This window comes from Salvelinus sp. IW2-2015, linkage group LG24 (assembly GCF_002910315.2).
Source record: "Salvelinus sp. IW2-2015 linkage group LG24, ASM291031v2, whole genome shotgun sequence".
Classification (NCBI taxonomy): domain Eukaryota; kingdom Metazoa; phylum Chordata; class Actinopteri; order Salmoniformes; family Salmonidae; genus Salvelinus; species Salvelinus sp. IW2-2015.
Window position 1 is genome coordinate 8622851 of NC_036864.1, and position 25551 is coordinate 8648401.

General features: G+C 42.6%; 1 protein-coding gene across 2 annotated transcripts; it reads right to left on the reverse strand.

Annotated features, from left to right (window-relative positions):
- Positions 1 to 1589: 1589 nt before the first annotated feature.
- LOC111951524 (uncharacterized) lies at positions 1590 to 25414 on the reverse strand. 2 transcript variants are annotated; one of them, XM_023969663.2, is made up of 8 exons: positions 25143 to 25414; positions 11338 to 11529; positions 11113 to 11142; positions 6661 to 6771; positions 6380 to 6514; positions 4875 to 4916; positions 4682 to 4754; positions 1590 to 4587 (listed from the first exon to the last, which is right to left on the reverse strand). In XM_023969663.2, exons 1-8 carry the CDS (start codon positions 25384 to 25386, stop codon positions 4524 to 4526), a joined length of 891 nt encoding a protein of 296 aa, XP_023825431.1. In that variant the 5' UTR covers positions 25387 to 25414; the 3' UTR covers positions 1590 to 4523. The 2 variants fall into 2 exon arrangements, with proteins under 2 accessions (XP_023825431.1, XP_023825432.1); XM_023969664.2 differs by lacking the exon at positions 11113 to 11142 and having other exon boundaries at positions 25143 to 25412.
- Positions 25415 to 25551: the final 137 nt, after the last annotated feature.

Sequence of the window (25551 nt, forward strand, 5' to 3'; positions counted from 1 at the left end):
TACTGACTGGTTTTCTGATCGACGCCCCTACCTTTTTTATTTTAAAGGTATTTGTGACCAACAGATGCATATCTGTATTCCCAGTCATATTAAATCCATAGATTAGGGCCTAATGAATTGACTTAAATTGACTGATTTCCTTATATGAACTGTAACTCAGTCAAATCTTTTAAATTGTTGCGTTTATATGCGTATGTCCTTAACATCACGTTTGGTCTTGCCAGAACCTGACCACTCTAGAATGAACTGTCAGACCAGTGAAACAAAGTACCATCGATCTAATGAACAGTTAATATTTAGACAGAAACCGTCTGGAAGATATAGGGGCTGTCTGGGGAATTCTGACTGTCACACAAACCTACATACAGTGGCAAGAAAAAGTATGTGAACCCTTTGGAATTACCTGGATTTCTGCATAAATTGGTTATCAAATTTGATCTGATCTTCATCTAAGTCACAACAATAGACAAACAAATAGCACACAAATTATTGTATTTTAATTGTTTATATTGAATACATAATTTAAACATTCACAAGTGCAGGTTGGAAAAAGTATGTGAACCACTAGGCTAATGACTTCTCCAAAAAACTAAATGGAGTCAGGAGTCAGCTGACCTGGAGTCCAATCAATGACACGAGATTGGAGATGTTGGTTAGAGGTGCTTTGCCCTATAAAAAAGACTCACAAAATTTGAATTTACAATTCACAAGAAGCATTGCCTGATGTGAACCATGCCTCGAACAAAAGAGATCTCAGAAGACTTAAGATTAAGAATTGTTGACTTGCATAAAGCTGGAAAGGGTTACAGAAGTATCTCTAAAAGCCTTGATGTTCTTCAGTCCAAGGTAAGACAAATTGTCTATAAATCGAGAAAGCTCAGCATGTTGCTACTCTCCCTAGGAATGGCCGCTCTGCAAAGATGACTGCAAGAGCACAGCGCAGAATGCTCAATGAGGTTAAGAAGAATGCTAGTGTCAACTAAAGACTTAAAGAAATCTCTGGAACATGCTAACATCTCCGTTGACGAGTCTACGATACGTAAAACACTAAACAAGAATGGTGTTCATGGGAGGACACCACGGAAGAAGCCTCTGCTGTCAAAAAAAACATTGCTGCACGTCTGAAGTTTGCAAAAGTGCACCCGGATGTTCCACAGCACTACTGTGGAACTGTTACTGTGGAACCTTCTGACAGTTGTGCAGGTCTGACCGCAACTACAGAAAACGTTTGGTTGAGGTTATTGCTGCCAAAGGAGGGGCAACCAGTTATRAAATCCAAGGGTTCACATACTTTTCCCACCCTGCACTGTGAACGTTTACACGGTGTGTTCAATAGACATGAAAACGTATAATTATTTGTGTGTCATTAGTTTAAGCAGACTGTGTTTGTCTATTGTTGAGACCTAGAAGATCAGATCAAATTGTATCACCAGTTTATGCAGAAATCTAGTTATTTCGAAAAGGTTCACATACTTTTTCTTGCCACTGTAGATCATCACGCACATTCCAACTCATGTCATTAAATCAAGGTTGTCTGGTATGTTCCAGTGTGATCATATTTGTGCAAGAATACACTGTACAAACAAGCAGGAAGCCACTGGTACCACTAAATGTTTATTAGGGAAAGGTGCAATCTTCCCGATTTTACAATTTCAACCTCTTAGCACTGTACACAAATATAGCCCGAACTGTAATTTTCTCACATTTGCACGTACATGGATGTAACTACAAATCTTATTGAGTGTCCAAATTAAAAAAACGAAGCAACTATAATATGGCAACTACTGTCTAATAATAAAACACTCAACTTACATAATACAAATAAAAAACTAACATTATGTGACCATATTTGTATATTAACAGTTTGTTCTTAACATTTGAAAAAGGGTTTTCTTAAATTCACTGTAATTTTAATGCCCTGATTTCTACAGGTAAATTATTCCAGCCAGTTGGGCCTTTTGTATCTGAAAGATACACAGTATCTGAAAGATACAAAAGGCCTGTTAAACAACCCTACCTTGTCACAACAGAATGGATTGGCTCAAACAGATTAAGAAGGAAATAAATTCCACAAAGTAACTTAACAAGGTACACCTGTTAATTGAAATGCATTCCAGGTGACTACTTCATGAAGCTGGTTGAGAGAATGCAAAGGGTAGCTACTTTGCAGAATCTCAAATATAAAATATATTTMGATTTGATTAACACTTTTTTGGTTACTACATGATCCCATATGTGTTATTTCATAGTTTTGATGTCTTCACTATGATTCTACAATATAGTAAAAAGAAAGAAATCCTGGAATGAGTAGGTGTGAAAATATTTGGCTGGTAATGTATATACAAGGAAATATAAGTTAATACATTTAAAAATAAATTGGTACCAATGCAGATGTCTTCTGTTTGGGAGTGACAGACAATTTAGTGATTCATACACGGTGCAATGTTGTGTCTTATAATAACATCTAATTCATTTAATAACATTTAATTCACAAAGTAAGGTCTTGGTTGTGTTTTGATAGATGTCACCATAATCATGGACAGAAAGCAGCAGTTGGGTTACTAAGGTCTTTGTAATGGATACAGTAAAACAATTGTTAGATCTGTATAGTAACCCAAGCTATACAGTGCATTCGGAAATTATTCACTTCACTTATTCCACATTTTTTGATTTAGGTTACAGACTTATTCTAAAATGGATTAAWRWWTTTTTTCCCCTCATCAATCTACACACTACCCCATAATGACAAAGAAAAAACAGGTTTAGACATTTTTGCAAATTTATAAAAAACATAAATACCTTATTTTACAGAAGTATTCAGACCCTTTGCTATGAGACTCGAAATTGAGCTCAGGTGCATCCTGTTTCCATTTTTCATCCTTGAGCTGTTTCTACAACTTGATTGGAGTCCCCCTGTGGTACATTCAATTGATAGGACATGAATTGTAAAAGGAACACACCTGTCTATATAAGGTCCCACGGTTGACAGTGCATGTCAGAGAAAAAACCAAGCCATGAGGTCGAAGTAACTGTCCGTAGAGCTCAGAGACAGGATTGTGTCGAGGCACAGCAGTGGGGAAGTGTATCAAAAAACGTCGGCAGCATTGAAGGTCCCCAAGAACACAGTGGCCTCATCATTCTTAAATGGAAGAAATTTGGAACCACCAAGACTCTTCCTTGAGGTGGTCGCCCGGCCAAACTGAGCAATCGGGAGAAGGGCCTTGGTCAGGGAGGTGACCAAGAACCCGATGGCCACTCTGACAGAGCTCTAGAGTTCCTCTATGGAGATGGGAGAAACTTCCAGGACAACCATCTCTGCAGCACTCCACCAATCAGGCCTTTATGGTAGAGTCGTCAGACGGAAGCCACTCCTCAGTATAGGCACATGACAGCCTGCTTGGAATTTGCCAAAGGGCACCTAAAGGACTCTCAGACCATGAGAAACAAGATTCCCTGGTCTGATGAAACCAAGATTGAACTCTTTGGCCTGAATGCCAAGCGTCACATTTGGAGGAAACCAGGTACCGCTCATCACCTGGCCAATCCCATTCCTACTGTGAAGCATGGTGGTGGCAGCATCATGCTGTGGGGATGTTTTTCAGTGGCAGGGACTGGGACACTAGTTAGGATTGAGGGAAAGATGAACAGAGCAAAGTACAGAGAGAGCCTTGATGAAAACCTGCACCAGAGCGTCCAGGACCTCAGACTGGGGCGAAGGTTCACCTTCTAATAGGACAACGACCCTAAGCGCACAACCAAGACAACGCAGGAGTGGCTTTGGGACAAGTCTCTGAATATTCTTGAGTGGCCCAGCCAAAGCCCGGACTTGAACCCGATCGAACATCTCTGGAGACCTGAAAATAGCTGTGTCGCAACGCTCCCCATCCAACCTGACAGAGCTTGAGAGGATCTGCAGAGAAGAATGGGAGAAACTCCCCAAATACAGTTGTGCCAAGCTTGTAGCGTCATACCCAAGAAGACTCAAGGCTGTAATCGCTGTCAAAGGTGCTTCAACAAAGTACTGAGTAAAGGGTCTGAATACTTACAGTATGTAAATGTGATATTTCAGTTCTTTATTGGTAATGCATTTGCAAAAATGTCTTAAAATCTGTTTTTGATTTGTCATTATGTTTGATAAGGGATTTTTTTTAATACATTTTTAGAATAAGGCTGTAACAAAATGTGGAAAAAGTCAAAGGGTCTGCATACTTTCCGAATGCACTGTAGTTAATTGTTTTTTTAATATAACCAATATGCTTCCATATTAATTTAGAATCTATCCTCAAAAAAGTTTATGGATATTAATTAATAAATTAAATAAATCAATATGTCTTAAATTAATCCATTTGGGTGGTGCTTTAGGTATTTTCATTTTCCACACGAGGACAACGAGGTCTGGGCCACACATTTTTGGTCCACCTCTTGTCCAATCCAAGGTCATTGTTCCCCCACCATCAGACTGATGCAATTTTGCCTTTTCTAAGCGGCTGCTGGTTGTCAGTCAGGGCACTAAGGAGTGTGGCTCATGTCACAACATTAATTTGCACTATTTCGTCTGGTGTTGGCGACAGATCAAGCCGCTGCATCCTGTCATAAGGGAGAGAAAGTGTTTGAAATTCAACAGAGACGTAATAAGACCCCCTTCCCCACAAGGAAACACTGGTTGACCAGCCAATCTTACCATTTCCTTCTCCCAAACATTAGCACTCCAAACGCTGCAACCAGCAATGCAGTTACTACCACCCCACCTACACCTAGGATTTCCATTCAATGGGAACAAGAGAGAAACAAAACCATCAGGAGAAAGGACTCAGACTTTCTTCCTGTTATACTCCTTCTCTCCCTCCCTGTAATCTGTTTGGTAGCCTACTCACCCGCATATATGGCTGTAGCAGAACTCTTCTCAGTGCTTCCACCTGAGAGTGAGAGAGAAAGAGAGACTGCATAAGTAAGTAAAAGTCTTGAGAGAGAGAGATTCACGAGTGTGGTAATAATGGTCAAAGAATGATGCCAGGAAATGGTTGTAGTGAGTGTGTAGTTAGCATGCCCATGCCAGGAGAGATCAGTGGGAGTGAAGCCAGCTGGCAGAGGAACACAGGCAGTTTTCTCTAAAGACTAGCATCGTCTAGCACAGCGGTTCCAAAACGAGGGGTCGCGACCCTAAGTGGGGTCACCGGATATAAAAATGGGGTCACAGGAAAATGTTCAATGTGTGGGGAGGCACCAGCACAGAAGCTCACATCAATACCTTTGTCAGATAACACTGTTAAACAAATAATGTATGTGATTGCTAGCAATCAAGAGGAAACTGAGTGAACGACTCAAAAACMTCCCAGTTTATGCTCTCCAAATTAACGTTAGCTGTGAGGGCGGAGATGCCCATGCATTGACTTTTGTTCGCTATACATGTCGGACATAACGTTCTGTCTCACGATTCCCAAGCATGAAATGGCACAGGGGATGTTCAGTGTGCTGCGTGGCTATATTGACGAAAAACAGATTCCATGTGATCAAATGGTGGGCTTTGCACAGATGGGGCTCCATCTATGGTGGGAAGGTGGGCAGGCCTCTGCACCCTAGTTATGAATGTCTCCCTCTGCCATATTGACGAATTGTATGATACACCGAGAGCACCTGGCTGCAAAAGACCTGAGCACAGAACTCGGGAGATATACTGCAGCAGGTAACTTTGATTGTAAACTACATCCAACCACATCCACTGCGCGCACGCCTGTTCACAAAACTATGTGGAGATATGGGATCAGAGCATGACAACGTTCTATTTCACACCGAGGCTTGGTGGTTATGGAGGGGAGTATTGGAAAGATTTTTCACATTGATGGAGTAACTGTTGTCATTCATAATGGATGTAACAAAAACAGACTTGGTTGAATTTCTGTGTAATGAAAAGAAAATGCGTCTCCTTGCCTATGTAATAGACACATTTGGGAAACTGAACAAACTGAACACAAGCATGCTGGGTGGGGAAATAAAAAAACATTCTACAGATGACTGACCAAATCAGTGAATTCAGAGGAAAGACTTGTTATTGTAGAGTCTTTCAAAAGCCAACCATGTTTCTAACAGAAAACAGCATCAGTAAGGGAAAGGCCCCAAATAAAAAAGTAACATTGGCTGTTAATAACATTTAAATTACATTTWAATTACATTTTTTTCACATGGTTGGAGCCATGAGAATTTTCAGATATCAAAATGGGGTCGTGGGCCAAAGAGTTTTGGGAACCCCTGGTCTAGCATGAACAACAAAGAACAGTACACCAGAATGGACCATTACCCAACACAGATCCTTAAATAAATGCAACAAAAATATATCTGTACTATTCAATAGAGTGATATACTATGGGACAAGTCTCCTCACCGCCAACTGGATCCTCACTGGAGGCTGGGGTTCTGAAGACAGAAGTCACCGCACTGGACTTATCCACTGGCACTGATGTAAGGTCATCGATGATGGTGGTTGTCACTGTAACAGTAGTAATGACCTCTTGGTTCTCTGTGACAGGATCCAGGGTTAGGGGGCAAAGGTCAGAGCAACAGTTTTAACTGACCTGTCCAACCATACCTCTCATAGAAGCACATTGATCATTAACATACGGAGAGAAGAAAGGCAGCAATTGATGAAAATTGGGAGGGACATACGCGGTGTTGGAGATAAAAGTGAACTGGGAGTGGTTGGTCTTGGGCTATTTCTCTCTGTGGGCACTGAGAGGTGCACTGTGGGAGATGGAGTTCTCTTGTGAGTTGTTGAAGCTGTTGGGGGAGAGAGGATAAAAGAGGTCAGTCATAAGAAATCAATACAGCCAGGGCAGGGACTTACAGTGCCTTCAGAGAGTATTCACACCCCTTGAATTTTTACACATTTTGTTGTGTTACAACCTGAATTTAAAATTGATTGAATTTAAATTTGGTGTCACCGATCTACACACAACACCCCATAGTATCAAAGTGGAATTATGTTTTAGGAAATGTTTACAAGTGAATTTAAAATGAAAATCTGAAATGTTTTGAATGTTGCTTAGCCACATAAGTTGCATGGACTCACTCTGTGTGCAATAATAGTGTTTAAAAGGTCTAATGCAGCTGTTTTTAGCTTAATATCAAATAATTTCTGGGTAACAATTAAGTAACTTACTGTGAAATGGTTAAAAAGAAACCAAAATAGCAACAATTTTTCTAGGACTGTCTGGGAGTGGTCTGAGTCGGAGGGGGAAAGAAAATTTGCTGTTATTGGCAGAAGTTTGGAACTCTTTCTTATTGGTCTATTAACTAATTTACTGCATGGTGATGTCACCATGTAGGCCAAAACATCATCCCTCCAAAACTGTTTGAAATTTCAGACGGGCTTTTCAAACAGCTCCTACACTAAAAGGGTATTGTCATCATTTTTACAGTATTATTCCAACCTAGCATGGAAATATACAGTACCAGTCAAAAGTTTGGACACACCTACTCATTCAAGGGTTTTTCTTTATTTTTACTGTTTTCTACATTGTAGAATAATAGTGAAGATATAAAAATGATGAAATAACACATGGAATCATGTAGTAACCAAAAAAGTGTTAAATAAATCAGAATATATTTTATTTCTTCAAAGTAGTCACCCTTTGCCTTGATGACAGCTTTGCACACTCTTGGCATTATCTCAACCAGCTTCAGGAGGTAGTCACCTGGAATGTATTTCAATGAACAGGTGTGCCTTGTTAAAAGTTGATTTGTGGAATTTCTTTCCATCTTAATGCATTTGAGCCAATCAGTTGTGTTGTGACAAAGTAAGGTTGGTATACAGACGATAGCCCTATTTGGTAAAAGACCAAGTCCATATTATGGCAAGAACAGCTCAAATAAGCAAATAGAAATGACAGTCCATCATTACTTCAAGACATGAAGGTCAGTCAATGCAGAACATTTCAAAAAGTTTATTTTTTTTTATTTTTTTAAGTGCAGTCGCAAAAACCATCAAGTGCTATGATGAAACTGGCTCTCACGAGGACCGCCACAGGAAAGGAAGACCCAGAGTTACCTCTGCTGCAGAGGATAAGTTCATTAGAGTTACCAGCCTCAGCAATTGCAGCCTAAATAAATGCTTCACAGAGTTCAAGTAACAGACACATCTCAACATCAACTGTTCAGAGTAGACCGTGAATAAGGCCTTCATGGTCGAATTGCTGCAAAGAAACCACTACTAAAGGACACCAATAAGAATAAGAGACTTACTTGGGCCAAGAAACACGAGCAATGGACATTAGACCGGTGGAAATCAAATCAAATTTGAGATTTTTGGTTCCAACTGCCATGTCTTTGTAAGACCCAAAGTAGGTGATCTCTGCATGTGTGGTTCCCACCGTGAAGCATGGAGGAGGAGGTGTGATGGTGTGGGGGTGCATGGCTGGTGACACTGTCAGTGATTTATTTAGAATTCAAGGCACACTTAACCAGCATGGCTACCACAGCATTCTGCAGCGATACACCATCCCATCCCATCCAGTTTGTGCTTAGTGGGACTATCATTTGTTTTTCAACAGGACAATGCCCCAAAACATACATCCAGGCTGTGTAAGGGCTATTTGACCAAGAAGGAGAGTGATGGAGTGCTGCATGAGATGACTTGGCCTCCACAATCACCCGACCGCAACCCAATTGTGATGGTTCGGGATGAGTTGGACCACAGAGTGAAGGAAAAGCAGCCAACAAGTGCTCAGCATATGTGGGAACTCCTTCAAGACTTTTGCAAAAGCATTCCAAGTGAAGTTCGTTGAGAGAATGCCAAGAGTGTGCAAAGCTGTCATCAAGGCAAACAGTGGCTACTTTGCAGAATCTCAAATATAAAATATATTTTGAATTGATTAACACTTTTTTGGTTACTACATGATTCCATATGTGTTATTTCATAGTTTTGATGTCTTCACTATTATTCTACAATGTAGAAAATAGTAAAAAATAAAGAAAAATCCTTGAATGAGTATGGGTGTCCAAACCTTTGACTGGTACTGTTAATATATGATCCTTTTTCCCACTTAGACATTACAGAGTATGTTGTGTAGATTGTTGACAAAAAATGACAATTAAATCCATTTTAATTCCACTTTGTAACAGAACAAAATGTGGAAAAAGTCAAAGGGTGTGAATACTTTCTGAAGGAACTGGAGGTCCCAGCCCAAGTCAAACAACACCTGCACACAGTGTGGGGTTGGCCACAGAAACAGCCTAAATCACAGAGAGAATCACATCGTGTACTCAGACGGTTGATAACTACAGTCTGATCAATGTCAGTGGACCCTTTCCCTTAGGTCGGCGTTTCCCTAACCAAGGGGTGCACATTTTGGTTTTTCCCTAGCACTACACAGCTGATTCAAATAATCAACTAATCCTCACGTTTTGAATCAGCTGTGTAGTGTTAGGGCAAAAACCAAAACGTGTAACCCTTGGGCTCCCGAGGACCGAGTTTGGGAAACAATGCCTTAGGTCCATTGGCAATGTACAGAATGTTCCATACAATGTATCTTTCCATAAACTGTGTCATACAGATCACGTACCCAAAAGGATAGGAGAGAAAGTGAAAGTAGTGGTGATGGATGACAAGAAGAGGAAAGAAGAGAGGATATTACTAATGTAGACTCAAGGGCGTTCGTCATGGTGATCAGTTATTTTTAGTCTATGGTATTAAAATAAATCTGCACCCACTCCCCTATGGTACTTTCCATTTTACTTTCAAACTTGTACTTATTTCTTTTTTAACTGCCTTATGTTCAAACCATACAGTAACATTATGGAAACGTTGTACAGCTACTAAAGTGTATTTAGATGGTTTCACCCTACGTCTATGAGGTTAACAGAACACAAGTCCCATGCTAACCAATTGGCTAATTTCCCAGATATCAGAGATAATGATTCTCTCTCTCTCTCTCTCTCTCTGTCCCTCCCCAATTGGTAATTACAGTCCTGTCCCATCGCTGAAACTCCGTGCGGACTCGGGAGAGGCGAAGGTCGAGAGCCGTGTGTCCTCTGAAACACAACCCAGCCAAGCCGCACTGCTTCTTGACACATTGCCCGCTTAACCCGGAAGCCAGCCGCACCAATGTGTCGGAGGAAACACCATACACCTGGCGACCGTGCCAGCGTGCACTGCGCCACAGGAGTGGCTAGTGCGCGAAGGGACAGGAACATCCCTGCTGGCCAAACCCTCCCCTAACCTGGACGACGTTGGGACAATTGTGTGCCGCCCCATGGGTCTCCCGGTCGGCTGCGACAGAGCCAGGATCTCTAGTGGCATAGCTAGCACTGCGATGCAGTGCCTTAGACAACTTCGCCACTCTGGCAATTTAACCCAGTGTTTAACCCAAAAGGCTCAGACTTTTCTGTTTCCCTCTATGTGGGCTGGCACCCATGTCTCCGGTGGACCTGCTCTGACTTGGAGCCAAGGCAAGGGCCTGGGTACTCTTCAGGTGTCATTTTATTTTTACATTTAACCTTTATTTAACTATGCAAGTCAGTTAAGAACAAATTCTTATTTACAATGACGGCCTACCCCGGCCTATGCTGTACCAATTGTGCGCCGCCCTATGGGACTCCCAATCCCGGCCCGGATGTGATACAGCCTGGATTCAAACCAGGGACTGTAGTGACGCCTCTTGCACTGAGATGCAGTGCCTTAGACTGCTGCACCACTCGGGAGCATTTACATAACAATGGCTAACCGTGAAATGTAACCTTCTCACAAACGCAACAATCTTGATTGATGCCGTTGTTGATTCCGCTCGCCACAAGTCTTTAGTGTCGAACTCCTGATGGAAACACTAGAGCTGGCATTAACATAAAACACTGGTGACACCCTGGTGTGGGAGTAAGTCTAGATGAAAAGTACCAATAAGGAACTGAGAACAACTCTATAGAGTCTTTCACAGCCTGAAAACTAAACTAAAACTAGAGAGATGCTGGCTTTAATCTCAATGATCTCCCCTGACATGAAACTCACTACAACCATTTCCTGCCATCCCGCTTTGGCAATTATTAACAACATTCATGAATGTCTCTTTTTCTCTCTCTGGCAGACAGGCAGGCAGGCAGGCATGCATGCAGACAGGCAATACTCACGTTCTATCGTAGTTGGAATAGATGGGTAGGCTGGAATAAGCATGCGAGAATCAGCCAGAAAATACACACATTTGTTCCAAATATCTAGTCTCATACCTGCTCTTTATATGTAAATGATATGCATTACAGATYTAGTCTATAGTTATTGTATAATTGGAATACCTGATCTTATAGGTGTGGCTTGTCTGTCTTAATGTGTCATAGGTGGGTAGCGCGTCTACTTACGTATGCATATCAGTGTTGGGCCTTCCCACTGAAGAACCTGATCAATTCGTTTGCACCTGATGCGACTGGAGGTCCCCGCCATCCTCACATAGCCATCCACACACTGGTAGTGTACAAAGTAGTTTTCTTGATAACTATCCCACTTGTTCAMGGGCTTGGTGAGCTTCCACTGAGGCAGGGGTGGGCACACGTCTGAGGGGTGATGAGAAGGTGACTAAGTAAATAAGGTGTGTTCCCATAAAACTGGGGTGGAACCAAAGCCCCCAACAATTATTGTGCTAGGACTGTCTGGGAGTGGTCTGAGTGGCGAGGAAAGGGCACGTAAGCAGTGCATAAACCACAATGTGGCTCAATCCACCAGATCGGAGGGACCTAATGGGAGGGATATGTAATCTGAAAATGAGCTGTTATTGGCAGAGAGGTTTCAAACTCTCTTTGTTATTGGTCAACTAATTTATACCATCTGGTGATGTCACCAGGCAAGCCAAAACCCCTAATCAGCACATTTTGCATGGATGAAGGCCCTGTGTAGATTGTATTTTCAACCAACAACTATTACATCACACATTATCACAAAAACAAAATCACACTTTTACAGTGTTAGTTTCTTCAGTTGTTGCATAATATAATAAATAATACAGAAAGAAAATGCATTTTGACTGCACTGGGCCTTTAACAATGTTTGCCATTACTCATGGTCTCTCTGGAAGGTTAGTAGAAAACATAGCACGAGAGGAAAGATATGTTTGAGTAGTGTTTTAAGGACAATATAAGCAAGACAATGGGTGTGAATAGGGTTGCAAAGGGTCAGAAACTTTCCGGTAAATTTCTGGAAATCTTCCGCAAATTTTCCATGGGAAGTTAAGCCCGGGAATTTGGGGAATTTTGCTTAAATTCATCAAAAAAGTTAGCTTATAACAGTGAACCTTTTTTGTGGGATACACATAAGGCAATTCTAGGTCTTGTGGTATATTTTGGTTAAACTATTTTGGTTATACTATTCAATGGAATTGCAACCCTCAACATACACAGTGCATTCTTCAATCACATGTACAAGATCTTGCACACTAATGAGATGATATTGAGCCCACACTACTACACTGTCTGAGCCAAGGACTACATGCTTTCTGGTTTTGATTACAATACTGGGTGGGATGAATATATTTTATATGACATACTGTCACGTTCTGACCTTAGTTCRTTTTTTWTMTRTTWWTTTTAGTTGGTCAGGGCGTGAGTTGGGGTGGGCATTCTATGTTGTTTTTCTATGTTTTGTTCTAGTCGTTATATTTCTATGTGTTTGGCCTAGTATGGTTCTCAATCAGAGGCAGGTGTCGATCYTTGTCTCTGATTGAGAATCATACTTAGGTAGCCTGTTTTCCCACTATGGGTTGTGGGTAGTTATTTTCTGTTTAGTGTTTTTGTTTGCACCTTTCAGAACTGTTTGTTTGTCGGTTTGTTGTTTTTGTTCAGTATTCATTCTTTATTAAATTATTATGAATACGTACCACGCTGCACTTTGGTCCTCTTCTCCTTCCACCAACGACAACCGTTACACATACATGGTTTTTTGTTAACTAGTAAATAGTAGCCTACAGCAAAGTGTGTTCAAATAATTTCTAACTTGTTAACAACTTCTGCTAGTTAGTTTTTGCTACCATGTGGGTTTTAGCTTGCCTGATCCTGCTATCTGGAGTGTTAATTCACCTGTTTCCATACATGTTTCATTTTAAAATATGTATCTTACAARGAGTTGTTTAATCTGCTTAACTATTTATCTGTACATTGAATTGTATTTTATTTWATTTTTTTACTGATAAAATAATTTATATGTTTAAAGATAATGATTAAATAATTCTACCCTGAAACCCAACTATTAGGGATTATAGTTTATGTAGCATGTATAAGGAATAATTAAAGTATTAAACATAAGTATGTTAGAGAAATATGTGTGTATGTGTGTGCCTAAGAAAATACAGAGAACAATTCAACTGTGCTTGACCCGACCTGGCTAGAACTCTGAGAAARTTATGATAGGACAGGGAGTACTTCTCAAGGTTTCCCTAATCTCGGGGGAATGGAACTGTCGGCTGGGTAGTGATACACAGTGGTYAGAACTCTGGAGAAGGATACAACTCARCTACTGTTCGTGTGTATGTATGTGCGTAGGATATCTACTGTTTGTGCGTAAGTAAGGAGCCAGATATAAAATMGATGTCTTTGTATAATGGACTTCAGAGTGCTCTCGTGAATAAACGTTTTGACTATTGTAAGCTGGGAAATCTGTCTGTTTCATTTAAACCAGAACTTTACAAACTCTGGGTRGCAGACTGAGTAGATTAATTGAAGTTTATGAACATTGATAATGAAATTCTCATAACATTTACTCATTTTTTRCTAATCTTTACAGGAAAATGCCACYGGCACTATCTGATATGTGGAAACATTTCACTGTTGCTAATGTAGAAYGAAAAGCTGTGTACATTTGCAAATACGGTGCCAAATCATATCTGAAGAATGCAACAAAGATGCAGAATCATCTGGCCAAGTGCATAAAGTTCCCTCAGCGCTCACAACAAGCAACCTCTGACAAAAGTCCCTCTACTTCTATTCGAGGTGAAAATGATGAATCAGACACCTTATTCAATAGCAACAGCTCATGGTCCTCCTGGAATCATAAGTTATTTTGACTCAATGGAGGAACGTAGTCAGAYAAATGCTGATGAATGTCTTGCTCGAGCTGTGTACGCAACTGGTTCACCTCTGATGCTCACAGGCAATGTGTATTGGAAGAGATTTCTGAATGTTCTTCACCCAGCATACACCCCTCCAACCAGACATGCTTTATCTAGTAATTTGCTGGATACAGAGTTCAACAGAGTTCAAGTGAAGGTCAAGCAAATCATAGAGAAAGCAGACTGTATTGCAATCATCTCTGATGGGTGGCCGAATGTTTGTGGGCAAGGAATAATTAACTACATCATCTCCACCCCTCAACCAGTATTCTACAAGAGCACAGACACAAGGGACAACAGACACACCGGTCTCTACATTGCAGATGAGCTGAAGGCAGTCATCAATGACCTTGGACAAKAGAAGGTATTTGCACTGCTGACAGACAATTCTGCAAACATGAAGGCTGCTTGGTCTAAAGTGGAGGAGTRCTACCCTCACATCACACCCACTGGCTGTGCTGCTCATGCATTGAATCTGCTCCTCAAGGACATCATGGCACTGAAAACAATGTATACACTCTACAAGAGAGCCAAGGAAATGGTTAGGTCATCAAGTTATAGCAGTAATCTCCCTCACCAAGCAAAGTGCTGATGAGGGAAACTAAAACAAGAAGCTCCAGCGCTCAGGTCTGTTCAAGGCTGGTCCGACCAATCTGATTCCACGCTTCAAGACTGCTTCGATCACGTGGATTGGGATATGTTCCGCATTGCGTCCAACAACAAACATGAAGAATACGCTTGATCGGGTGCCGCGAGTTGCATTAGAAGAGTCGCATCACGGCGAGCGTAATACCCACGAGCGTAAACGATTAAAACCATTGTCCACAAACTCAGAAAACGTGGATTGGATGCAGCATTCGCCTTGCTGCAAACTGTAAGATGCAGCGAACCACTGCTTTTTAACCAGGGCAAGGTGACCGGGAAACATGACCGATACAAAACAGTGTAGCTATTCCCTCCCAAGGCAATCAAACAAGCCTAAGTGCCAGTATAGAGACAAAGTGGTCGAGCGCAATGCAACAGCTCAGACACAAAGGTATGTGGCAGGGTCTACAGTCAATCACGGATTACAAAGAAAACCAAGCCCCTCGTCGCGACCAGGATGTTTTGCTCCCAGACAGACTAAATACCTTTTTTTGCTCGCTTTGAGGACAATACAGTGCCACTGACACGGCCCGCTACCAAAACCTGCGGGCTCTCCTTCACTGGCAGCCGATGGTGAGTAAAACATTTAAAGTGTTAACCCTCGCAAGGCTGCAGGCCCAGGACGGCCCCATTCAGCCGCGTCCTCAGAGCATGCGAAGACCAGCTGGCTGGTGTGTTTACGGACATAATCAATCAATCCTTATCCCAGTCTGCTTCTCCACTTGCTCAAGAGGGCCACCATTGTTCCTGTTCCCAAGAAAGCTAAGGTAACTGAGCCGTAAACGACTACCGGCCCCGTAGCACCCACCTTCCCGTGCATCATGAGCAGTGCTTTGAGAGACTAGTCTACAGGCCAGTAAATCCACGTGAACTCCCACCCTACCGTGACACCCTGAGACGCCCACGTCCAACTTTGACTTACCAGCAACGAACCCAAATAGGTCCACAGACACGACTGCATCACAACCAAGCACACCTGCCCTAACCCATCTGGACCAGGGAAAGAGGAATAGAGGTGACATAGATGACAAGATGTGAGAAGCCGTCATCGTACACACTCAGCATTAACACCCTACGCTCCAACCTTCATCAGGCTCGGAACCGCTGAAGAGTCTCCGACCTCCACCATGATGCAGACTAGGGATACTGGAGCTTCCTGACGGAGCACGGCCGCCCCGGTGCGTGAGGTAAGGTAACACAATCTCCACCGACGCTATAGTGCTCACACTGGGCCCACAAGGTGCGTGTCGAGACCCATCTCCTAACTCCACGCGTGTTCACGCACACTGCGTGGCCGATCTACGGCCTCCAAACTCGAATTCATCAAGGCTTTGGCGGACGACAACTACGAGTGGTAGGCTTGATTACCAACAACGACGAGACGGCCTACAAGGGATGGAGGTGAGGGCCCACGGAGAGTGTGGTCGGCAGAAAATAAACCTCGACACTCAACGTCAACGAAAAACCAAAGGAGATGTTGTGGACCTCTCAGGAAACAGCAGAGGGAGCACCCCCTATCCACATCAGACGGGACAGTAATAGTGAAAGGGTAGTAAGTTTTTAAGTTCCTGCGTGTACACATCCGGACAAACTGAATTGTCCACCCACACAGACAGCGTTGTGAAGAAGCGCGCAGCGCCTCTTCAACCTCAGGAGCTGAAGAATTCGCTTGTCACAAAAGCACTCACAAACTTCTTACAGATGCACCAATCGAGAGCATCCTGTCGGGCTGTATCACGCGCTGGGTCACGGCCAACTGCTCCGCCACAAGTACAGGCTCTCCAGAGGTAGTGAGGTGCACAACGATCACCGGAAACACTGCCGCTCACAGGACACTTTACACCACCGATTCAAGAAGCATAAAGCTATAAATTAAGACAACACCACCCAACTACTGCCGTTACCCGCTATCATACCAGAATGCGAGGTCAGCACACGGTGCATGGAAAGCAGGGAATCCGAAAGACTGAAAAACAGCTCTCTATCTCCCGAAGGCATCAAGACTGTAAACACCACCCAAACTAATAGTGGACCGCTGCCAACATATGACTCAACTCCAGCCACTTTATAATAGGAATTGGATGGAAATGTAAAAATGTATCATAGCCCACTTTAAACAATGCCTACTAATGATAGTAGTTACATACCCTACATTACTCATCTCATATGTATATGTATTACTTTACTCTAACTCATCTCTACTCCATTCGTGCCATCTTTATGTAATACATGTAATCACAGCACACATTAAACTATGCCACCTTATGCTTTATAACCCTACGCCATTACTCATCTCATATGTATAACTGTACTCCTATACCATCTACTTGCATCTTGCCTATGCCGTTCTGTACCATCACTCATTCATATATCTTTATGTACATATTCTTTATCCCTTTACACTTGTGTGTATAAGGTAGTAGTTGTGGAATTGTTAGGTTAGATTACTCGTTGGTTATTACTGCATTGTCGGAACTAGAAGCACAAGCATTTCACTACACTCGCATTAACATCTGCTAACCGTGTGTATGTGACAAATACAATTTTGATTTGAAGTGAGAAGAATAAGAGCACCACATTGAAGCTGCCCAGCAACACCCGAGAGAGTGGTAAGCAGCCTGAAACTCTTGAAACCTATAGCAGTAGCCATTGCACGGATTGAGGGAGACAATGCCATCCTGTCTGATATTCAGACTCTGCTTGCAGATGTAGAGAAGAAATCCGTACTGCCCTGCCCACTTCACTGTTGCTCCAAAGAGGAGGAAACTGAGGAAACTGCAGTTCTGAAATACATCAAAAAGCGTGAAGACTTTGCCTGAAACCCATACACGCCGCAGCGAATACGTTGGACCCCAAGTATGCTGGCAAGAGCATCCTGTCTGGTGCAGAGATCAACAAGGCCTATGGTGTCATCACTACCGTGTCTCGCCACCTTGGCTTGGATGAGGGCAAGGTTCTTGGCAGTCTGGCGAAGTACACTTCCAAGCAAGGGCTTTGGGATGGAGATGCAATATGGCAGTCGTGCCAACATATCTCATCAGCCACCTGGTGGAAGGGACTTTGTGYATCTGAGGCTCTTTCCCCTGTTGCCTCCATCATCCTCCAAATCCCACCGACGTCAGCCGCCTCAGAGCGCAACTGGTCCTGGTTTAGGAACACACACAGCACGCGAAAGGTTGACCAATACAAGGGTTGAAATATTGGTGACCACCCGGGCAAATTTTWGGCTTTTTGAGCCTGACAACGGGCCTGACAACGAGCCATCCTCAACAAGGTTGGAAAGTGACAGTGAAGATGAGGCCTCAGATGTTCACGAGGTGGACATTGAGGAGGTCATTGAAGAGGTCCAGGGAGAAGACAAGGGGAAGACAACCAAAGCTTTAYTTTCTCGACTATCATTTTACAGATGTATGTTGAAAAATATTTTTGGGAGATGCGATGGATCATTGGGCATCATTCAATATTCAGTGAAATCATCCCATGTGAAGAGTCAACTTATTTAATTAAAGTTTAATTCGTAATTAAATAGTTTTTGAAAATGTATATTGGAAGGATTTAATAATTTGCAATTATGTCTACTTATGATTGTCACGTACGTCGTTAGAATGAGACCAAGGCGCAGCGTGGTATGCGTACATTCTCTTTTAATGAATGAACACCGAACAAACCAACAAAATGAACAAACGAAACGTGAAGCTATACTAGCGCTGACAGGCAACTAAACATAGACAAGATCCCACAAACACAAATGAGGAAATGGCTACCTAAATATGATCCCCAATCATAGACAACGATAAACGGCTGCCTCTGATTGGGAACCATATCAGGCCACCATAGAAATACAAAAACACAGAGATGACCCACCCAAGTCACTGTCACGCCCCAACCAACACAGAGAAGAAACAGCTTACTATGGTCAGGGCGTGACAGTGTGCGGACTCCGACCGCAAAACCTGACTCAATCGGGGAGGGTCTGGGTGGGCATCTATGATGGATGACGCAGGGCGAAGGGAGCGGCTCCGGTGCGGGACGAAGTACCCACTCCGCTCGCAGATACGTCTTCCTCCATGGCGGCTCTGGTGCGGGGATCATCGCCGGAAGCTCCGAACCGTGGGTCGTCGCTGGAGGCACCGGACCGTGGATCGTCCCCGGAGGCTCCGGACTGAGAACCCCCGCCGAAGGCTCTGGACTGCAGATCGTCGCTGGAGGCTCTGGACCGCCGACCGTCGCTGAAGGCTTCGTCGCTGGAGGCACCGGACCGTGGATCATCGCCGGAGGCTCTGAACTGGGAACCACCACTGGAGGCTCGGACTGCAGATCGTCGCCGGAGGCTCCGGACCGGGGACCGTCGCTGGAGGCTCCGGACCGCAGACCGTCTCAGGAGGTTCCGGACCGCGGACCGTCTCAGGAGGTTCCGGACCGCGGACCGTCTCAGGAGGTTCCGGACCGTGGACCGTCTCAGGAGGTTCCGGACCGTGGACCGTCGTTGGAGGTTCCGGACTGTGAAACGTCGCCGGAAGCTCTGGACCGGGAACTGTCGCCAGAAGCTCTGGACTGGGAACTGTCACCGGAAGCTCTGGACTGGGAACTGTCACCGGAAGCTCTGGACTGGGAACTGTTGCCAGAAGCTCTGGACTGGGAACTGTCGCCGGAAGCTCTGGACTGTGGAGGCGCACTGGAGGCCTGATGCGTGGGACCGGTACAGGTGGCACCAGGCTGATGACATGCACCTCAGGGCGAGTGCGGGGAAGAGGCACAGGACGTACTGGACTGTGGATGCGCACCGGAGACCTGATGTGTGGGACCGGTACAGGTGGCACCGGGCTGATGACACGCACCTCAGGACGAGTGCGGAGAGGAAGCACCACCCTTCCTGACTGGATGCTCACTCCAGCCCGGCAAGTGTGGGAAGCTAGCACAGGACGTACTGGACTGTGGATGCGCACCGGAGACCTGATGTGTGGGACCGGTACAGGTGGCACCGGGCTGATGACACGCACCTCAGCACGCCCGCTCTGCAGCGCTCTCAATGCTAGCACCTCTCTCCGGAATCTTGCGTCGAGTTCCTCACTCAACTCCCTGACTGGCTCTGGTTCACTCCTCGGCTCCGCCGACTGCTCCATGTGCCCACCAATTTATTTTTTATTGGGGTTTCTGTGGCCTTCCTCCCCAACGTCGTTGCTGTCCTCTCATGCTCCTAGGCGACTCCCGCCAAGGAAGGCGATCCTGTCCTGCCAGGATTTCCTCCCAAGTCCAGGATCTCTTCCCAAGTCCAGGATACTTCCTCCTCCTAGGCACGCTACTTGGTCCTTTGTTGGTGGGATCTTCTGTCACGTCCGTCGTTAGAATGAGACCAAGGCGCAGCGTGGTATGCGTACATTCTCTTTTAACGAATGAACACCGAACAAACCAACAAAATGAACAAACGAAACGTGACGCTATACAACTAGCGCTGACAGGCAACTAAACATAGACAAGATCCCACAAACACAAATGAGGAAATGGCTACCTAAATATGATCCCCAATCAGAGACAACGATAAACGGCTGCCTCTGATTGCGAACAARATCAGGCCACCATAGAAATACAAAAACACCTAGATGACCTACCCAAGTCACTATCACGCCCCAACCAACACAGAGAAAAAACAGCTTACTATGGTCAGGGCGTGACAATGATAAGGTAAAAGGTTTATGTTTCTGTCTCCATATATGGTAAATATATCAAATGCAAAAAACATCTACATTTAAATGATATTAATATTAATTTGCATATATTTCCATGAATTCCCATATATTCCTGTTAATTCCCATATATTCCCGTTAATTCCCACGAACAGTTTCCACCTCTAAATTAGGGTCGGGCAATATGGCAAAAATAGTACATCGCGGTTAAAAAAATTTTTTTTTACGGTATGACGATATTTATGTTTTCTAATAATAAAAGTTCAAAATTTGCTTTATGAGTAGTGTCTCAACACATACATTCTAAGTGATTTCAATGGGTCTTTCTCCATTCTGATTGTTTTATACTGTTCAATTCAACTTCAACCAAAAAAATGTCATAATTTTCATAAATTTCTGCATTTGAGATCATGTCTACTCTGCCACGTAGGGCTACACAATATGGGCAAGCAATCTGGGCCTCATTTTTAACCAAATGTTGCAATTTAGAGCAAAACACTTGGGTTAACTGTTGGAATAATGGAAATAGAATGTCTATTATAATTATTTATTTACTATATAATAGTGGGCACTTTGAATACAGTGCTGTTTGACATGACAATGAATGAAAATGCCAGGGAGGAGTTGTGTCAGGGTAGGATCTTAAGTGTTTATATGCCTTTTCTAGGGGACCCTATAATCTTTGGCTACATTGAATGTTTTCTCTTAGCTACTTCATGTAGCTAACACATTCTTGCTTTGTGTTTACCTATTTAATTTAGAAGATACTGTTGCACAAACAACATGCTGATATAGGTCTACACCATCACTGGTATTCTCAGGCTGTATAGCTAATTACGCTTGCTCTTACTCAGTGCATTTATTAGCTAGATAGCTAGCGATTAGCATTAGCGTCTAACAATCAGCGGCTAATAAGATTTAGGAACAACTAGATAAGAAAAGACAAACGAGCTGTTTGCAGATGTAAGAAACACAAGCTAATAGTGTAATTATAGAATGCTAGTAGATTTATATTAAGAAGCAAAGTGACAACTGTATCGTTGTCATCAACATTGTTGCATGTGCTGCATAGACCAGGCAGACTGAATGCAAGTGTCTCGTGGTTGAGGAAAAACAAATGCGCTCCTTGAGTGACACAAGCTGGGCATACTAGGTCTGTGTGGAAAGCGCATGAAGAGAGTGATGACTCAAGTAGCGAAGTAAACTATAAAAATGGGTGTTACACACTGCGTATTACATTTAACAAACCAAACATTCAAATACCGTTATAGAAGGTAAAGTAAAAACCCAAACCGGTCCGTGCATCAATATCGTAAAAACGGTATACAGCCCTGCCCTACTCTGAATATTCCACAAAATGTGCAACCCCGGGTGCCAAAATGTTTAACTATTACATTCCAGAGAGCCTTTAAAAGAGCCTTCATTGGGTTGGCCCATAGATGTGGCAGGTTCCTGTCATGTCAAATAGTGTCCACTGCCAAATTGTGTTCAACCCCTGTTTCACAATAGGCTAAAACAGGGTCACACATGGTGTTGTTTGGTAATCTTAAAAATCTTCATGGTATCAAAAGTATACACCTCACACACATATGGTTATTGGCGCAAATTGAAGAAGACACCTGTACCATGTCAGATATTGAGTTGAAATGCAGTCTGAGTTTACATCCCAATATTACACTAATATACAACACAGAAGCTCAAAAAATAAAAAACTCTAGTTTGTTTTTGAGGTGTGCATGAAGAGTACTATTCAAAGATGCTCTGTTGGTCAATATTTCCCTTCGGTGAATCCCTATCATCTTGTCAACAAGCAGATATCTTTTACCAATCTGTCTGTATAGGCTTTTATCCATAACAAGTCCCAGGCATCAAATCTTCTGTTTCTGGAGTATGAATCCTCTTAATGTACAAGTATACACCCGAATCTGTCACAGGGCCTTACCCCCAATCCACTCCTTAATGCTGTGTGCCAAGCAGAGAGGAATCAGGTCCCATTTATAGTCTTTGGTAGGACTCACCCGGGGATTGAACTCCCAACCTTCCAATCTCAGGTTGGGAGGCTGCTGAGGTTGTTTTACATTTCAAAAATCTCTCCAAAATGTATTTAAAAATATATATATTTCCATCAACTTATATAAAAAAAAAAWAATTATGGCCAAAATTACATTCTTTGATTATAGACAATAACTTTTTCATGTTTTCATGAGTGTTTGAGTTTAGGTCCATAACTGGCCTCTGTCTGCTTAGACTGCTTTCAGGGTAAGGTAACATGGTTTCTTTCAGCATTTCTCAAACAGGGATCGGTGATTAGGCCCTCTTCCTCTGGGGACCATTTGGGTAAAGAATAATTGCCCATTGCTTTTTTAAATTAAAAACACACATTTTTCTTTACTAACACATAGGCTATGATTGATTTAAGACAGCTTGATTGTCCATGTTATTACTATTTCATTCTCTATTTTAGGACACCTGGTAGTATCTGAAACAAATGTGTAAAAACTATTTGATGAAACTGCACTAAATAACACACAAACACATTGAGTGTACAAAACATTGAGTTGCACCCCCTTTTGCCCTCAGAACAGCCTGAATTAGTAGGGGCATGAAATCTACAAGGTGTTGAAAGCGTTCCACAGGGAAGCCGGCCCATGTTGAATGCTTCCCACAGTTGTGTCAAGTTGGCTGGATGTCCTTTGGGTGGYGGACCGTTTTTGATACACACGGGAAACTGTTGAGTGTGAAAAACCCAGCAGCGTTGTAGTTATTGACACACTAAAACCGGTGCACCTGGCACCTACTACCATACCCTGTCCAAAGGCACTTAAATATTTTGTCTTGCCCATTCATCCTCTGAATGGCACACATACCCAATACATGTCTCAATTGACACAAGGCTTAAAAATCCGTATTTAACCTGTCTCCTCCCCTTCATCTACACTGATTGAAGTGGATTTAACAAGTGACATCAATAAGGGATCATAGCTTTCACCTGGATTCACCTGGTCAGTCTATGTCACGGTTCCATGTAGAACCCTTTCGCCAGAGGGTTCTACATGGAACCAAAAGGTGTTCTACCTGGAACCAAAAAGGGTTCTCCTATGGGGACAGCCGAATAACCCTTTTTTCAAAGCGTGTATGAGAGAATGATAGTTCTACCTGGAACCAAAAGGGTACTTCCTGGAACCAAAAAGGGTTATTTTAGGTTCTAGATAACACCTTTTAAGAGTGTTGTTCAATCTATGCGGATGGCAGCCCCCAACAGGTGAGTAGCATCCTCAACAACACACACAGACACACCAAATAACCATTCATGAATAAATAACAGAAAGAAAAAAACATATGCTTATTATTCAGTGTGAAATAAATGAATAAATAGTAAGTAAGGGATAAAACACAGACGTTCTGTAACATTACCTTGGAATTATACAACGAGTGGGTCTAATCCTGTATGCCAATTGGTTAAAACCGCATTCTAGCTGGTGTCTATTCCACAAGTTACCACCTACTAAATCTATGACATTGAAATGCGTATTTACTCTGTTCCATCTGACTGCGCAATCCACTGTCTCATCAGCTCAGCCAGGTAATGCATACTGAACAAAAATATAAACGCAACATGTAAAGTGTACCATGTTTCATGAGCTGAAATAAAAGATCCCAGAAATATTTCATACACACAAAAAGCTTATTTCTCTCAAATATTGTGCACAAATTTGTTTACATCCCTGTTAGTGATAATTTCTCCTTTGCCAAAATAATCCATCCACCTGACAGGTGTGGCACATCAAAAAGCTGATAAAACAGCATGATCATTTATTTCAAAGGTGCACCTTGTTGGGACAATAAAAGGCCACTCTAAAATGTGCAGTTCTGTCATACAACACAATGCCAGCAATTCTTTGAGGGAGCGTGCCTGACTGCTGGAATGTCCACCAGAGCTGTTGCCAGAGAATTGAATATTAGTTTCTCTACCATTAGCCGCCTCCATCCTCGTTTTAGAAAWTTTGGRAGTATGTCCAAACAGCCTCACAACTGCAGGACAAGTGTAATCATGCTAGCCCCTCTTACATCCAGCTTCTTCACCTGTGGGATGATCTGAGGCCGCTATTGTTGTTCAGTATTTACACTAGATCTACACTGTAAAAAGCATCTAGACATTATCTCCCATTTCTTTAAGACTAGCATTTGGTTAAATGTTATTTCTAACAGTAAATGTGTTCTTATAGTATTGTTTTATTTGGTAACTGTGGTATAAACGGCGTAAACAAACGCAAAATACTACAAGTTGCCGTTATTCTGACTGAAGAGCCGGGGCGTGACTTTGTAGCTGTAGCTAGCAGTAAGCAAGGGATACGAACGTTGCCGCTGAGCATGGCAAACGAACATAAAGAACGAACGACTGGGTCGCTTATTTAGCTAGATAAATAGTTTGCTGATAGCAAACCTGCTTATATGACAACTGAATAAAAAAAAATATCAGTTTCTGAAAACAGCTGGTCAAACTAGAAACATGGGAGGATAAATATCGAACTAGCAACCAAAATATAAGAAAGTGTGAATTCGCTTAAAAAATTTAAATCAAAGGAAGAAAAAATTCCACAGGTAAATGTTTTATTTGGCAACTGTGCTATAAGCGGGATAAACAACGCCGTTCTGTAAAATACCTTGTAAAAATTAACTCTGCAAAGGGACGACGTTTATCCCTTACTATACATAATTGTAACAGACAAAATGTACTGACCTCGCCTTACAATATTGAGTCGACACACTTTGATGATAAAAAGGAGGGAAAGGAGACGCAGCCGCATGACACTGGAGCCTGCTATTCCAATGTTTAAATAAAGGAGTCTCTGTAAAGTCTCTTTGATAATGAACTGAGCCACAGGAAAATAATATGCATCTCCTAACTTTTGAAGTGGTATGTGATAACGCCGCAAACCTTTCATCCAAATGTGTAGCTGCCACTTTGGCACTTTCACTTTCATTCTCAATCATTCAGGTCTACTGCTGCAACCTGGACTCAGGGGTAGAAATAACATAGTAAATGTAAATCTTCATTATTAAAATTAGTATGATAGTTGTGCATGATGGGATTTCAACACACAACCTTTGGATTGCTAGACGTGTTGGTTGGATTCCAATATACAATC